General features: G+C 34.0%; 1 protein-coding gene across 1 annotated transcript in view; it reads left to right on the top strand.

Annotated features, from left to right (window-relative positions):
- The first annotated feature begins 1,031 nt into the window (after window positions 1-1,031).
- POSTN (periostin) overlaps window positions 1,032-17,466 on the top strand; it is a 52,901-nt gene continuing 36,466 nt past the window's right edge. The window contains exons 1-4 of the mRNA XM_049778468.1: window positions 1,032-1,135; window positions 1,246-1,439; window positions 13,075-13,135; window positions 14,151-14,249. Coding sequence (XP_049634425.1) covers window positions 1,032-1,135; window positions 1,246-1,439; window positions 13,075-13,135; window positions 14,151-14,249 — 458 coding nt within the window. The remainder of the gene's footprint in view (window positions 1,136-1,245; window positions 1,440-13,074; window positions 13,136-14,150; window positions 14,250-17,466) is intronic.

Genomic DNA, 17,466 nt, shown 5'->3' with positions numbered 1-17,466 from the left:
GTTTCTTGATCATTTTTTGTTTGCAGTTTTCCTTCGAGTTCTTCAATGTGTTTCTCCAATTCTGTGTTTCTGCTTGTAAGGCTTGTTACTTTGTCTTTTAATTCCTTCACTTCTTTTTGTATGGAATCTCTCATGTTCTTTAACATTTCTTCTTTAATTTGGCTGATTCGCTCATCCATAGATTTCTTATACTCGATAGCTAGGGTTTCTCTCATATCTTTTATTAATTCTTGCATTTCCTTCTTCATGGCTGCTTTTAGGTCTTCTTCACGTGGATCTGTGCGTTTAGGTGGGCTTGGAAACTTGCAAGGGTTTGTCACCATATCTCCAGATATTAGTGTTCTCCTTGATTTACGCATATTTCTTTATATTTAATGGTGTGTTTTAGAGTGCTGTGCTTCTATTTTTCACCTGTTTTGATCCCCTGTGGTGTGGGAGTGGGTTCCCTCCTTGAGGGTGGTTCTAGAGGGACTTTTGGGTGAACTCGCTGGGGTTTGGTTCCTCCTGTGCTCTTTATGTGGCCTGATTAGTTGTTTTCCCCTTTTGTTGGCAGCTAGTACAGGCCCTTTCCTGACCTCAGTGGTGGAGGGCACTGTTGAGACTAGCTCTTTCTCCCCTCCTCTAGTACCTGGAAGTCAGCCTTCCTCTTTATTCCTGTCAGCAGGTGTAGTTCCGCCCCTGGCCACACTGATTGCAGGCGCTGTTGAGCCTAACTCTCTGTTCCCTCCCTTATCTGGGAGTCAATGAAGCTCCGCTCCCTCCGAGTTTCCGTAGAAGAAATTCCCCCAGTTAAGCCCTCCCGTTAGCTGCTCTCGGCCCTTGGGGGGGTCTCAGGTCCACTCTGGGGCTCGGGACTAGGTTGCTTTAGGTTGCCTAAAGGTCCAGGGGGCAGGCCCAAGCTCATCCAGTCTATTCGTCCCAGCCTGTCCCAGTGGGGCAGGTGGCTCTGGCCCACTAAATACTAGGGAATGCCCTCCTCTGTCTAAGCTCGGGTCAGGTGGGGTGAACTCTGGGGCCTGGAGAGTGAGGCGATGGGTGGTGTGGTCACTGTGTCAACAAGTTGGCTGTGCAGGGTTCTCCGAGTGCCCACGTGGAAGGGCTCCAGTAGAACGCACTCACCCTGGGCGCTGGCGGGGTAGCGCAGGGGTCCCTGCTCCCCAGTTGGAGCAGCTCCGGGCCCCTGCAGCCACTCGGGGGGGGGGGGGGCACGGGGCGGCGGAGGTCGCCCACGTGTGAGCACCCTAGGGGAACGCACTCACCCTGGGCGCCGGCGGGTCACGGGCGCGGGGCCTCTGCTTCCCTGTTGGAGCAGCTCTGGGCCCCTGCAGCCACTCTGGGGGGGGCACGGGGCGGCGGAGGTCGCCCACGTGTGAGCACCCTAGGGGAACGCACTCACCCTGGGCGCCAGCGGGTCACAAGCACGGGGTCTCTGCTCCCCAGTTGGAGCAGCTCCGGGCCCCTGCAGCCACTCAGGGGGGGGGGCGCCCACATGTGAGCACCCTAGGGGAACGCACTCACCCTGGGCGCCGGCAGGTCACGGGCGCGGGGCCTCTGCTTCCCTATTGGAGCAGCTCCGGGCCCCTGCCGATATTTTCTAAAATTATTTTATTATTAAAAGTTATTTCCTTTCAAAACAAATTTTGTCTTGCTCAGCATGGGAGCATAGGTGTTTTGTGCAAAATTCCAAAGAGAAAGGTAATTCAGGGATACAGAAAGGTAAAGCTCTGTCAACATGATAATGTTTAAATGCTTGTTAAAAATTTAAATAACAATAGCAATTGAATGTATCATATTTGTGTATAAGGAGTTTAGAGGACTATGTAGGCATCTCTAGATCTTCTAGAAGAACTTACAGGGATTAAAATCTATTACTTTGTGATCACAAATATTTTGATTTCTATCTCATTGAGATACTCTTATTTTGTATTTGGACTGAATTGTGAAAACTTAAATTTTAGCATATTCAGCAGAAGGTGGCTGTATTAATTCTGAGGCCATTATAAAAGACAAAGCATCTTTGAACTATCAAGTACAAAGTTAGTTACTGTAACTACACCATAGAAATACTTTTGAAATTACTACCTATTTGTAGTTCCAGCTGACCATAGCCAGCCAGTAATTGCCACCAATATGTTGGTCTGTGAGAAAGACATTTCTCCAGTTCAAGATATTTTAGTGGCAAAGAAGAGTTTTTGGAATTACCTCTAGCATTATGATATTTCTTCAAAATACAATAAATAGCAACCAGAATGGCTTACAGTGAGTGATGTTGTGCATTGTAAGATCCCTTACTCAAAGAAACCAGGAATGCAAAGAATTGACTGCTATTTTGTGATACTATGCTTGTATAAATGTTTTAGGTAGCCATAAATAAAACTGGGCCCCTCAACAAATTAACTAAGTATTTTCTCTTCAACTAAACTTTTGTTAAAGCAGAAATATGCAAAATATGGGTTAACCGGTTAAGCAATTTCTTTACTCTACTCAGGTATCTTCTAGCTTACCCTTGTAAGAATAAGAACTGGGAAGCAGACAAATAATTGAAGAAGAATCTGATAAATGATTAAAATATGTGCTTATAGATATCTCAATATATTGAAAAATGTAAAACTCATCTTTCAAAATTAGGGCTCAAGTGTTATCTAACGTTAAAGAACTATTTGAACTATTTATGTACAACCTCTATGATATTACACTATTTAGATATAAAGTTTTTTATAGACTGACACTTGCAACACATAACCAAAATAATTATGTTTATTTAAATAATAATTATTATATTTATTATAATAAAATATATTTTTGTTTCAATTATTTAAACCAATTTTTGGTCTTTTTTCAGGTCACACCCTGCAGTGCTCAGGGACTTCTACAGCTCTGCACTTAGAAGTCGCCCTGAGCAGCTTAGGGGGCCATATTGGATGCTGGGATTCTAACCAGGGTTCATCCTATGTTGGCTGTGTGCAAGGCAAATGCCTTACTACTGTGCTATTACTCTGGCCCTTAAACCAATTTTTGATATTTGAGAGTTAAAAAGCAAAAATGATTTAGTAAAAGCAAAAATATATACATATATAACTGTATGTGCATATTTGTTTCTATGAAACTTAGAAAACCTTAATGACAAAAAGTCCTTACTTAAAGATTAAAGGTCCCAATTAATATGCTTTTTAAATGCCTAGTAAGAACCATTGGCATAATATCTATACAGTTTTGAATGCTTTCCTTCTAAAGAACTTAAAGTAAGTTTTTTTCTTAGTCATTATATAAGGTGAAAAAGTAAATACCGATACCCAGGCAATATATAAACATATATAGAAAGAGAATATTCTGAAGTTAGTTACTTTTCTAATTCCATTGTTTTTTTTTTGCAAAAATTGTCTTTGGGAACAAGTATAAATGAGTCATAGATAGTACAGTGAATTGGTTTCTTACCTTGCTTGAGGCTGACACGACGATGATCCCCAGCACTACATGTGGTTTCTCCCAGGCCTCACCAATGGTGATTCCTGAGTACAATACCAGGAGTAAGTCCTGAACACAGCTGAGTTTTCCCCCCAATTTAATTCATTGATTTTTATGAATTGATAAAGAAATTTATAATAGGGGCCGGAGAGATAGCATAAAGGTAAGGCATTTGCCTTTCATGCAGAAGGTCGGTGATTCAAATCCCGGTATCCCATATGGTCCCCTGAGCCTGCCAGGAGCAATTTCTGAGCATAGAGCCAGGAGTAACCCCTGAGCGCTGCCGGATGTGACCCAAGCCCCCCCAAAAGAAATTTATAATAAATTTGCTCATTAACATAAAAAAGATATGGGCGAAACAATGGTACATCAGGTAAAACATTTGTCTTGCACATAGCCTATCCTAGTTTTCCTAGCACCCCATATGGTTTCCAGAGCATTCTAGATGCGATCGCTGAGCTCAGGTCCTAGATGTGATTCCTGAGAACCAAGGTATCTAGCCCCCAAACAAACAAACAAACAAAAATGTCTATTTCATTATTGTTTTCCCATATTATGCTAAGATCATTTAGTTAAGAATATTGTAATAAATAATAGTTTACTTCAAATTTTACATCTTAGCAAAGAAGTAACTTGAATATGAACTATGAAAGTAAGCATCCTTATGATATGTGCAGAGAACAAGAAAATCGATTTTCTGAAAACAAAATAAAATCTCTTCATCTTAATCTTATCACATTGATATGTAGAGGAGTAAAGAAAAATTGTGTTGCAGAATAGGTTACACTGGTGAGGAGAGAAGAAAGCCTATAAAAAAAAAAGATGAGAAAAAACTCAACTTTGCTTCTTATTTTTCCTGTAAAGAGACACAGTTTTTCAGATATGGAGAGAGAATATATTCCATGTATTATAGGCACTAGAAATGCAGGATGAAGAGAACTTGAAAATAATTTTGACAAAAGAATAAAAAAGATAACAACATAATAAGGAACTAAGTGGAGAGTTGAGAAATTTTCTGCTCAAGAGATAAAACAAAGAAGAATATAAATAAAAGGTTGCTAATTATAGTTTTCATAGCTCAGGCTATTATTTAAGCAGACCAAATGTAGCAAATGGAATGTTAAAATTTTAGTATTATTCTAAGGAATATGTGTTCTCTGTTTTAGTCTAAGGAATAGGGAGTTTTTTTTATATAGAGAATTTGTCTTTATTTTAGGTATTCATGTGATCTAGAAGTATATTAAATGGTGTGTTTGTGTGTGTACATGTGTAACAAAGATGAGAACTAGGGTCCTAATTTTCCCTATAACAAAGTTGCCCACATAAAAGTGAGGAATGCTATGAGAGACATCAAAATAACAATATCCTAAATTCTAGATATAATGAATAATAAATGTGAAAAGATGTGGCGAGCCCAATGAGTTAACTCATGTTATAGATGTAATTATTTCAAAATATTTGTTTGAACTAGAAAACTTAACCTACAATTTTTTATTTATGCCCCTATTCTATTTAAGTGTAAAAAATCATAAAGAAGCAGAAATTAATTTTAGCTATATACATAAAAATAACTAAGTCTAGACTTTTTAAATTTAATTTTTGGTTTATTTGGGCCATACCCATTAGTACTCAGGGGTTATTCCTGGATCTGAACTCAGGAATAATTCTTGGAAGGCTCTGAGTACCATACGGGATGGCATAGATCGAATCAATTGGCTACATACAAGGCAAATGCCCTACTCTTTGTGCTATCACTCAGGCCCCAAGACTTTTTACTTTTAATCAAAATATATTTATTGTGGCCTGAAAAATTTTAAATTATATTATGAAACTACTATTAAACTTAATTTTGACACTTCAAAGTACATGTAAAATAATTTATAATGCTATTATATGTCATTTAAATTTAATTGCTATAATCAAAATTTTAAAAAATGTATGTGTAAATAAATGTATAACTGCAAAATAGTGTTTAAGCTTAATAATAATAAAGCATTGCTTTTTATAGTTTGTCCACTAGATGTCTCCATAGAAATACAAGTAAATACTGCTAATACAAAAAACTGCTAATACTCATCTAGCTTAAAATTTTTTCAAACAGAGAGAAAGAGAGACAGAGAAAGAGACTGTGAGACAGAGAGAGAAGAGTAAAATGCCTGTCTGCCTGTTCCTGAGGCAGGCAAGGGGGAAGGTGAGAGGGAAAGGGGACATTGGTGTAGGGGAAAGGGGTAGAAGTGATGTACATTGTAAGACTGAAACTCATCAAAGTTGATGAACAACTTTGTTACCACAATGTTTAAACAAAGAGGAAAATAAGCACACTACTGGTTTAAAGAAAAAAGACAAAAATTAAACAGAGGAGTCAGAGCCGTGGCGCAAGCGGGAGAGTGTTTGCCTTTCATACATTAGCCTTGGATGGAGTGGTTCCATCCCCTGGTGTCCCATATGGTCTCCCAAGCCAGGAGCAATTTCTAAGTGCATAGCCAGGAATAACCCCTGAGCGTCATCGGGTGTGGTTCCCAAAACAAAACAAAATAAAACAATTAAACAGAGAGAAGTACAATTTTAAATAAAAGTGTTTTTCATCATAAGCTACAAATAGTTACAGTTACTGAATGCTTGATACCTGTGCCAAGATAAGTATGTCTCTTTATAGATTTTTTATTGATTTAGCACTGGTTTATAACATGGCATTTCAAAGATGATGATTCACATCTCTATATATTTTATAATTCTTACTATCCTATTACCAAAGTTCCCATGCTATCATGTCACCCAAAGATCCTGTGTTTATTTTTCTCACCACTCTTTCATTATCTCTCTTGTAACTACCATGTTTTTTTTATTATGTTTATAGGAGTATTATCCACATTGGTAAAACAAACGTGGAATCATACTTAATGCCCATCAACAGATGAATTGATAGAAGCTGTGGTATCTATATTTAGTGAACTACTGCTCTGTTATTTAGAATTTGATAGGTTCCTGAAAGAAATAAAAAGTAAACTTATATAGTGAATATGTTATTTTTACATTTATTACAGGAAACCTGCACTTCTAAATGGGCTTAAACAATGTTATTCTTTATATTTACTTCAGGCTATATTAAATGGAATAGATTAAGTAAGTCAACTCTTACTCTAAATATAATTTTATTATCTTTGCTGTATTAGGTAAAAATGATCATATTTGTTGGAGTAGATGGAGGAAATTTATTGTATATATACTAGAGAGCACCAGAAGTCCCACATTTCACAATGTGTCAGCAACACATATCTGAGTATATATGGTGCCCCTTTGACTTTTTTTAGTCAGATACTAATGTTCAATTTATTTTTGATTTATAAAGATTTTTAAGAGATTAAAATATCATATTTAGTTTTGCTTACTTTAATTAAATGCTTTATGTTGACTTAGTTCTGCAAAATGATAATTTCATTCATTTATTCGAAGGAAACAATTAGGTCTTTGCCAGGATTTCACTTTACATAGCTGTAAACCCAGATATAAAAGATATCTGAAAAACTACTGGCCAAGGTGGGTGGACCTAAAGAGTAGAAATATGCTCCAGATCACCTTGTCCCAGGTAGCATATCATTTACAATTATAATTAGTTGGTAAAATAGCAATACCCTAATCTTTTTATAGAAGAAAGAATTTTCTGATACTCACCTTTTCTTTCCTAAAAGCTGAAAATAAATCTCAATGTGAAAGGTATCCTTTCTGGACAAACACATCTCAATTATCAGGTAGAGAGATAGAGGGAAAGGGCTCCCTAAATTAGTTGTCTAGACCAATTTCCAAGAAATATTTTACTTGACCAGTTTGTTGCTTGTTGCTTCTGATCTTCAATATATGAAATATTCTTGTTTATCATTAATCTCTCAAGGATTCAAAAGAGATGTGAATGAGATCCTCTAAATTTTTGTCCCTAGTGTGGAAATGATTTCAATGTGGTAAATAAGTAATTTCTATCATCTATAGTTTACAAATAGGCTAGAAACAACAGTAAGGCAATAGAAAAAATGTTTTTATTTTGCTTTATTTTGACTTGCTTTATTTAGATTTTAGAGAGTCAGTGTTGGTAATGTCAGATGCAAAGAAACATATGGAACAAGGGATAATATATAATATATATAAATATTTATATATAAAATATATACATATAAATTTATGAATATGAGGAAAACATCGAGTCTACACACTTTGTGTCCTACCATTTGAGTCAGGACTTTGGCACCAGGAAATGTTTTTAAGATTCTATGTCATATATTTTTAAAAAATGCAGGAGGGTTAGAAATAGATCTGGCCAAATAACTCTGATTTATTCAAATTCAAGAAAATTTTATTCAAAAAATATTTCCTTCTTGGCTTTCATATTCAGGTTTTGAAATCTAGGCCTTTTCCTAGGAATACAGTGCAAGGTTTATGGCTGGCTACATGCATGATTGTACAGTGATTTCAGAGTCTCCAGAAGCTAGAGCTACTAAAATTCACAAGATAATTTTCAAATTACTAATAAATTGGAATTGAAATAGCTAATAAAATGTCTCTGTCTTTTAGACACTTTATTTTTTTGGTTGCATAATAAACCATTTTTGTTTACATTAATGACATGCTATTGCAGGTCAAACTTTACAATCTGAAAGTTGTATTTGATTATCAAGATTTCAATCTTTTTCCAAACTGCTTAATAGATTATGCTGCCATTCCAGAAGCAAGATACTTTCATGAAGCAGAAGAATATGGTCCTGTGTTGAGGATAAGAGAGAAAGAAAAAAAAAATTGAATCATGCAAGGTTAGAAAGGAGACAGTTGTTTTTTTCCCAAGATTTTTTCAATTTATTTTTACAACATGGACTATCTTTCATTTTTTTTTCTCTGAAAATTATTCCTGTCCCACTTCTATCCCAAAATATATTATGTTTCAGGGTGCAATTAGCTTGCCCAGAATCTGACTAACAAAGTTGCTTGAAATTTTCCCCACTATTTATCATAAAATCACTTTGTCTTTTTAAATTTATTTTTACTAATTTTTATTGTGACCAAAGTGAATTATAAATCTTTAAAAATAATATTTAAGGGACACAGTAAAAATGAATCAGCGCCATTCCCATCGCCATTGTTATACTACCAAACCCCTGTTCCTAGCATGCATCCCATGTCTCTCTCATTTGCCCCCCTCTGAAACTGCTAGTTTAACTGCTCCCCTCTGTGTATAGCTTTTTGTAAATTGGGTTTTGATTCTGTTGTTGTTGACTTTGGGTTTGGTGTTTAAGTATGATCATTTTTTATTTCCATTCAATGTTCATATTGCTCTTTGGTCCTGGTACCATCCATTCCCCCCCAATTCATGAGAAAGAACATGATAATTCAAGTTGTGTGGTTCTTTTGGGAAGTAACAAACTGGAAGAAGTCCGTCTAATGATTATAAATAACAATTTAAAAGAAGAAAGGGAAAAAAGAAGAAAAACAGAACAAAAAACAAACAAAATAAAAAAGTAACTACAAAAAAAGCACCCAGCAACAAAAGTGCAACCACCATATAATAATAATAATAATAATAGAAAAGAAAAGAGAAAAAATAAAAAGAAGAAAAAGAAACTAAATGAAGGAAGGAGGGCTGGGGTGGCAAGGTTGTGTGCTTCCTGTTTAGTTTAGTTTTTTGTTTTTGTTTTTGTTTTTTTTTTTGAATAGGCATGTAAGTATTGGGGAAATTACAAAGGGAATTGCCTTGGCCTAAGAGATACATGATTTCTCCACCCTTAAAGCATACTGCCATGCGAACAAGTAAAGGGGCTCCATACATGCTCATTTTCACACCCCAAGTTCTTTTTATGGTGCCAGGAAACTTTGTGCTAAGTTGTGGATGATAAGATCAGACCTATGTAGCTAGAGATCTTGGTATTTGCACAGGTTATAGGACAGAGTCTAGGATAGAGTCTCTCTTTACAGTTCTAGAAGTTCTGATCCATCACGGTTTCTGTAATAAGTTATCTCTAATTAGTGGTCTTGTTTTTGCTCAGATCCTTGGCTGAAGCCTAGGATAGAGTCTTTCATTATTGTTCCAGAAGTTCTGCTCAGTCACAGTTGTCAAAGGAGGACTATGGAATTAGATATCTTGGTTTTTGTACAATTCCTAGGCCAAAGTCTAGGATAGGGTCTTTCTTATTGGTCTCAGGATAAGTTCTGCCCAGTCATGGTTTACTAAGTCAGTCTTCTGTAGTTAGCGATGTTGGGTTTTGCACAAATCAAAGGACTATGTTTTTTTTTTATTTCATCTTACCATTAGGTGATGAGATAGGGCAACCAGCTCTTAGATCAAGTTGTTGCCATTTCCTCATTGTTAGGATATCATATCAAAACTGGCATAAGTTAGTGCCAGAGCTATTAGGAATTTACGAGGGGGAGTTTGGTTGTTGGTACTATTGTAGGGAGCTGTATCAGTTCTGTGTCTGGGTTCTGGGGTTTAGAGTTGGACAGTAGTTGTCTGATCACATAGAGTCTAAGTTGGGTGCACATAACACATATTATCATAATATTACTTTGAAACTAGGTCAGCTTTTTAAGTTGCAGTTATATAATGTTTTATATAGCCCTAACTTTTTATTCTCTTACTGTTTTCTAACTTCATAATTTATTTCTAGTTCTTATGCATTGTCTGGCCTTCATTTTCAAGTATTCTTGATGATATTACTCATGTAAGTATAAATATTTATTATTGAGTACTACTTTTGTTGAGTTCCAAAGAATTTACAAATACTCAAAATATAATGGTCATGATGAACAGATGAATAATCTCCATTTTAAACTATTTTATTGCATAAGCACATATTAAGATACATATAATTTGGGGGAGTCAGCATGATTGTGCTTAGTGTTTGTTTATTCCTAGCTCTGAGCTCAGGTATCACTCCTGGTGATGCTCGAGAGCTGTATGTAATGCTAGGATGGAATCTTGATCAAGTGATACAAGATACCTCCTAGAAGAATGAGTTAATTATAGAAATTGAGTTATAAAAGTGAGTCATTATAGAAATACAAATGCATTTCCACTTTTAATTTTTATTTAATATATTTTTAGTGTTCTCAAACTACTGAAGGAGCACAATAAAAGGAAGACTTTGAAAATAGAAGGCCATTTGATAGCAATTTCACAAAAAATAAATATATCAAACTGTTTCTAAAAATAATCATTGTAGTTTCACTTTACCAAAGTAATTATTAAAAAGTAGGTAACATGTCAGTATATTATTAATTATTATTCACCTCTTCACCCATTTTATCTGTTTATCTGTTACAAGTTTATCTGTTATTTTGAAATATTTTTTAAAACTTCTTTACTCAAAAAATCCTTTACTCAGCACATATTTTATAAGTCTGTATATCTGTTTCTATATAATATATTTCTTCTTCAGTCAAAAGCCATTTTATTTAGCAAAAGTGAATTTTCTTGTGGAAAAATATCAATTCTTGCTTTCTCATATAAAATGTTTCATTAATACTAGTGAGAATCCTGCTAAGAATGAGTAATCATTATAGTGGTGATTTTGGAGGAATATGTATATTTAAAGCTTGACTTGCTTCTTTACAATTCCAAAATCTAGTGTTATATCTGAGATTATAAATAACTTATATTACAATATCTGTAAGTCTAAAATTGAAAGAGATTTTTATATATATGTGTGTGTATTATCAATAATTTTTTATAAACCAATTCACTTTCATAAAATAACCTATTCATCCTACTCAACAAGCAATTACTAATAAATAATTTTTGCACAATTTAAATATAATTAAAAAAGTAAGGCAGATATATATGGAAATTTCCATAATTTCATATAAATTAGGGACCAGAGAGATAGTATAGTTGGTAAGGCTTTTGCCAGTTTGGATCCTCAGAAATATGTGTAGTCTTCCAAGTCTTTTAGGAATTATTCCTGAATAGAGTCAGGAGTAAGACCTTAGCACAGTTGTGTGTGGTTCCCAAACAATGATAAAGATAGTACATTAATAATATTCTTCTTATAAGAACTATAGAAAAATATTAATTACCCTTCATCTCTTTAGTTTTACTTTTTAAGTGTTCTTTTATGCCTTAACACCAAGGTTTTGAAACTGGAAAATGGCTCTGAATAAATAAATTTAGAATTTATTACGTCATTATATGTTTTCATCATAAACTAGAAGTTGCAGAATTATTTCAGTACCCAAAGGCAAAACCATATAGTTAATTTAGTATAATCCCCTAATACCTGAACTATATCTTACCGGACCCAACCTTTCCTAAAAGACTTTTAACTAGACAACTTGGAGAATCCACATAAAATAAGTGAATTGAGATTTAAAATCAAATGATGTGGTATAACACTAATAGGCTGTTGCAGAGGGAAAACTATGACACCACACTGGAATATGACTTTAGGAAAGTAACTTTAGCCATCAGGGGACCTTGTTGCAGCTATTAGTTCATTTACTATTGAATTATATGTTCAGATTCTTTTTATCCTGTATTCTAAATATGCGATTTGTGTGTGAAGTGGCAAAATGTGTCTTTACTTGGCTAACAAGTACATAGTGCAATACTGAGGCACTTCAGCTACTCAGACAAAAAACAAAGATCAGCTCTGACAAAGACCCTGCCTTCCTGTTTTAATGATTGTGCTACAGTGAGGTCAGTCAGTAGTAGCATTTGCCTCCAGTAGGGGTAGCATTTGTTCCGGGGAATCTCAGTAAAATAGTTTCCTAGAGGTGTTTTAGATCATGTGAAGCATTTCATAAAACAACAATAAAGCAGGAATACTTTTCTTCCCTGCCTCACTTCCAAAGTTAGAGATTTTCTAGAAGTAAAATCGTGTTAAATCTTTCTGTTTGAAATTTAAAAGGTGAAGTAAAAAAGTAAAGGGTGAGTTATCTCCCCAGTTTAGAACTACAAAGAAAAATGTGGTCTTTACATGTGTCAGCAAGTTAGAATACTTACCACACTCAGCAAGATTTAAATCTTTCAACATAAAAAAAAGATTTGTTTTTAATCAACAGCCATGACTCCTTGTGATCATAAAACTGAATCCTCCTTTGTCTTCTGTACAAAGTAACAACCTTGTAGTTTTTATGTGAATTGAATGTGACAAGATATGATAAGATGAAATAATGATCTCATTGAAGAGGGATATGCACTTTTAAAGGGATAGATTTCAGCATGCAACGTGAAGTCCAAACCAAATAAATATTTTAAAAAGCTTTTGTTTCAAAAGAATAAACCAAAAAAAGAACATGTAAGCGAGTTAGTTATTAAGATGAAGAAAAATTCAACTAATGTAAAGATAAATATCTCTCACATAGAGAAAATGAGACAATGTTTTCAGTAAATGTAATCATCATAAGCAATTCTTAGCTGGCAACTTGAAGTTGCTGATGTTTTTTGGGAGAGAGTTCAGATTCCCAGGTTGATGAAGTATTCCCTCCCCCAACTCTGACATGTATATAAACTCTGAGCTCTAAAGCCCACTGCCAGTTCTCTTCGTGGACTAACTGCAATGAAGAGACTGAAGATGATTCCTTTCTTACCCATTTGTTCTCTGCTCTTGCTGGTTGTTGTTAACCCTGCAGATGCCAACGGTTATTATGACAAGATCTTGGCACATAGCCGTATCAGAGGCAGGGACCAGGGGTAAGTTGGTGGCTTGATTTTAAAAGCTTTTATATTTTATTTCTTGACTGTTCATATATTACAAGTACACATAACATTCCAGATATATTACTCAGGAGATTTTCTACTTACAAATGGAAACAAAGAATATTCTGTGATAGTATATGCATTTTTAAAAATAATTTTTTAAATTTATTTTATTGTAACATGATATATTTACAATCCTATTTAAATTCAGCATAATATTTTATTTTTAACTTGCTTATTTTATACCAAAAATCATGAAGGAAGTTTTCAAAATTTGAAATCTATTGTTAGAGACTATGTAAGCAGCTTTGTTTTACATATGAGTCTGTAAAATTTACAAAAATCAGGCATAATTGAGTAACTTAAGCTAACATTAATAATCCTTTCTAAATGAATCTTGGCACTTATTTATATGTGTCAAAGGGATTTTCACAATATTCAAATGTACTCTTGCTATACTGTACAAACATGACTTCCAACATTTAAGAGCTAGTCACTTAAAAATCTAGCAGATGTTCTGATCTATTATTTTCACTCTAATAAATATTTTCCTTGTGAAGCTATGGTATTTATTTTAGTATTAATTTACTTCAGTAGATTGTTTTATACTATTGTTAAAAAGTTAAAACTTGAGTTTCTTTGCTTTCTCATTTTCATTGTTCTAGAGAATCCTATGACCACTCCCACTCCAAAAGAGCAAGTTTGGTTTTGATCTGTGATCAAAATTAAAACAAATAGTAACAAAATTATATTAAATTATATTAATAAACAAAATTATATTAAATTTTAGATTCCCTATTTTTATCAGTGAACATTTGAGGCATTTTTATTTCAAGGATAAAATAGATTTTCTCTTCTATAACTCTAGATAGATTTAATCAAGAATTATATTTGTTGTGCAAGTTAAAAATGCAGGTCACATATATACATTTTTTTCTTATTTCTTAAACCATATGATATATATTCATCATTAGGACATTAACTCTCTTTTCTTTTCTCAAACTTCCAGTCCAAATGTGTGTGCCCTTCAACAGATTTTGGGCACCAAAAAGAAATATTTCAGTACATGCAGGAATTGGTATCAAGGTTCCATCTGTGGAAAGAAAACGTAAGTCTCCATTTTCTTCTCAACATGCTAGTATTAGGACAACACCATGACTGCTATGCTTTCCTTGAACATAAATACTTTTCTTTTTGAAAATATTCTCTAAAATTGTTACTTTGAAAAAGATTAATGTATTACATACAAAGGAAGAAATTATCTTAAATTTTCCCCTATGATGATCTCATGATCCCTGAATCTATGTTTTATAAAGTCTCAAAATAGCAAATCACAGAGATTGTGATTGATTATAGAATCAAGGAGCTATTGACTATGTTATTTCACACTTTTGGTTAAAAATAATTTGTCCTCTTTGCCTCTATTTCTTTTTTATTGAATTTGAGCCCCCAAATTAATCAATCTTAGTTAACAGTTTGAGGACAAAATTAACATTTGCTCACCATAATTTATACAATTTATAACTACTCCAGTTGACTTCTTTACTTAATCAAAGTTTGATTTTAGAAAAAATTTAATTTCTTTGCATTTTATAAATGAAAGGATTTAGTCAGTTCATTCCATTCTGCCAGAAAATCAGGTGTCAACAATGGTGATAAATGATCACATTTATTTGATCATTTATTTGATATAATTTTTAATTGATCAATTTGATCAATACATTTGATCATTTATTTATTTTTTTTTATTTTTTTTTGTTTTTGGGCCACACCCGGCGGTGCTCAGGGGTTACTCCTGGCTGTCTGCTCAGAAATAGCTCCTGGCAGGCACGGGGGACCATATGGGACACCGGGATTCGAACCAACCACCTTTGGTCCTGGGTTGGCTGCTTGCAAGGCAAAAGCTGCTGTGCTATCTCTCTGGGCCCTGATCATTTATTTGATGATTTCACTACATATTTAACTATCTAAATAGCCAAAAGATTATTATTCTTTAACTTCATTATATAATTCACTGATAAATTTAAAATATGAAACATTTTCATGATTTTATAAACATGTATATTATCTTTCTATTTAAATAAATATTGGTTAGAAAAATATAATTCTGGGAAAGGGCACGCTGAAGACATAGCAAAATGAGTAGACTCTTGCCTTGCATGAAGGTGTCCTAGGTTTCATCGCTGGCATCCCATATGTTTCCCCAAGCACTGCCAACAGTACATCATAAGTGCAGAGCCAGGATTAATTCTGAGCATCACTAGATATGGCTCCAAAATAGATATAGTTTATATATATACACAAATGTATTATATTATTTATATTATATTCACATATAAAATTTTATATTTTGCATATAAATATTTATATTCACATATAAAATCATGGGCATATAAAGGTTGCAAACTCTTCACATGGTCCTTTCTCTCAAGTTAAAATGAAGGAGCTAAGTTAAACAAGTTACTAAATCAAGATATTAAAGATATTGCTCCCAGTCAAAACAGACCAACAGGGACTAGAGAGAGATTTCAAAGGGTGGCCTACAAATTTTACATTCAGAAAGTCAGAATTTGATCCACTGTATCACATAGTCCCCTGAGTACCACTAAAAGTGATCTTTGCACACAGAATCATCAACAAAACTTCCAATGGATGAAGCAAAAAACAAACAAACAAACAAACAAACAAAAAACAGAAAAAAGAGTGGAGTCCTCTTGGCTTCTTGTTAATTGGTTCTGGAAGTGTCTGGGAACCAGGATATCTAAAGGAGAAACTGCTTAGCTGCTATTGAACTCTAGTTACCTCACATAGTGGAATGTTTGAGGACTTACTATTGTTGTATTCCTAAATAAAAACAATGGCTTTAAATACTGAACATGATTTCTTTAATTCTTTAGAGCCCTTAATACTTGTTTATGAAAGTAAAATGAGCTGATGATAGAAAATTTATAAATAACTCATTTACAATACTAATTGTCCTTAAATTTAAACCACTTAAGCAAATTGATATGCAGAGTTCTCAGAAGATACTTGTCTTAAATGCAGAGGATTACAATTTCTAAATGAGAATAAACTACTTAAGATGTACAATCTTGACCAGACTTCATCTTCCCATAGTAACCAAACCTAAGACACAACAACATTTTGTTACTAAATCCCACTCATATCTTCATTGGGATTTCAACCTATATTAATTTCTTTAAAGTGAATATTATTTTACTTAATTGAAAGTATACCGTTAAACTGTGAATCAGACCCAATATTATGTAGCAAATCTATTGTTACAGTGATCTTGTTGACCTTGTTGCATGTCAGACACCAGTTTTCAGTCTGACCATCAGGGTTCTCCTGTTAATACTTTTGGCATATCTGGATTACAATTGACTACCTAGGAAAGGAACTATAGTGGGAAGTTAGGGGAAATCTTTATTACATCCTGATTGGAAATTAAAGTCATATAATATAATCTTACTTTAGTCATCTAAATATTTTTAAAGATGTCAAGGCTTACTCAAAATGTATGCCAAAATTCTTTCTAGACTCTTTAAAAGGAAAAAAATAAAGAAAATGCTTTGAAGCCTGGCTTTTTACCAGAAATATAGTTTCCTTTGTTAAATTATTGTTCCTCCAAGTAGCTTCATTTTCACAAACACATGTACATTTGTGCTTTGCAATAAATTTTAAATGCTAGTTGCTAGTTGCAAATAGCCAAAGAAATTAATAAGAGTGACAGGAAGAATGTGTGTTTTCCATCTGTTTGCAGCTGTTAAATTTCCGAAGACATCTTGAGGGCTTTAAGTATCAGCTCACAGAAATGTTTGCTTTCTGTGAGCAGTTGCTTTGGGGATTTGGGAAAGTAGTCAAATCTAATTAAAAACAGAAAGTTTTTTAGGTGTAAGATATTTCCCACATCATATACTTGCCCAATAATAAAATATTTTGATGATGTCCTTTAATGAATGTAAGTAAACATTTTCAGTTAAAATTTTCATTATAATTTAGGTACAGTTCTGATAACAAAAATAAATTTCCCAAACAAAAAGATATATATGCATAGTAATGATTTTTCTTTGCTCTTGATTTATTCTATTGACCATATAGGACTTTGAGTTTAGTGTAGCACAAATGTTGTCTCAAAAAAAAAAAAAACAGAGAAAACTTTATTGTTCAACTATTCACTGAAATTGCAATAAATTGTTTGGAAATTTTCTGTTTGTTGTTGTTGTTTAGTTTTGGGGCCACACCCATTGACGCTCAGGAGTTACTCCTGGCTATGCTCTCAGAAATCGCTCCTGGCTTGGGGGGACCATATGGAATGCCAGGTT

This window comes from Suncus etruscus, chromosome 8 (genome assembly GCF_024139225.1).
Source record: "Suncus etruscus isolate mSunEtr1 chromosome 8, mSunEtr1.pri.cur, whole genome shotgun sequence".
Lineage (NCBI taxonomy): Eukaryota > Metazoa > Chordata > Mammalia > Eulipotyphla > Soricidae > Suncus > Suncus etruscus.
This window is presented reverse-complemented; position numbering and strand designations above follow the sequence as displayed.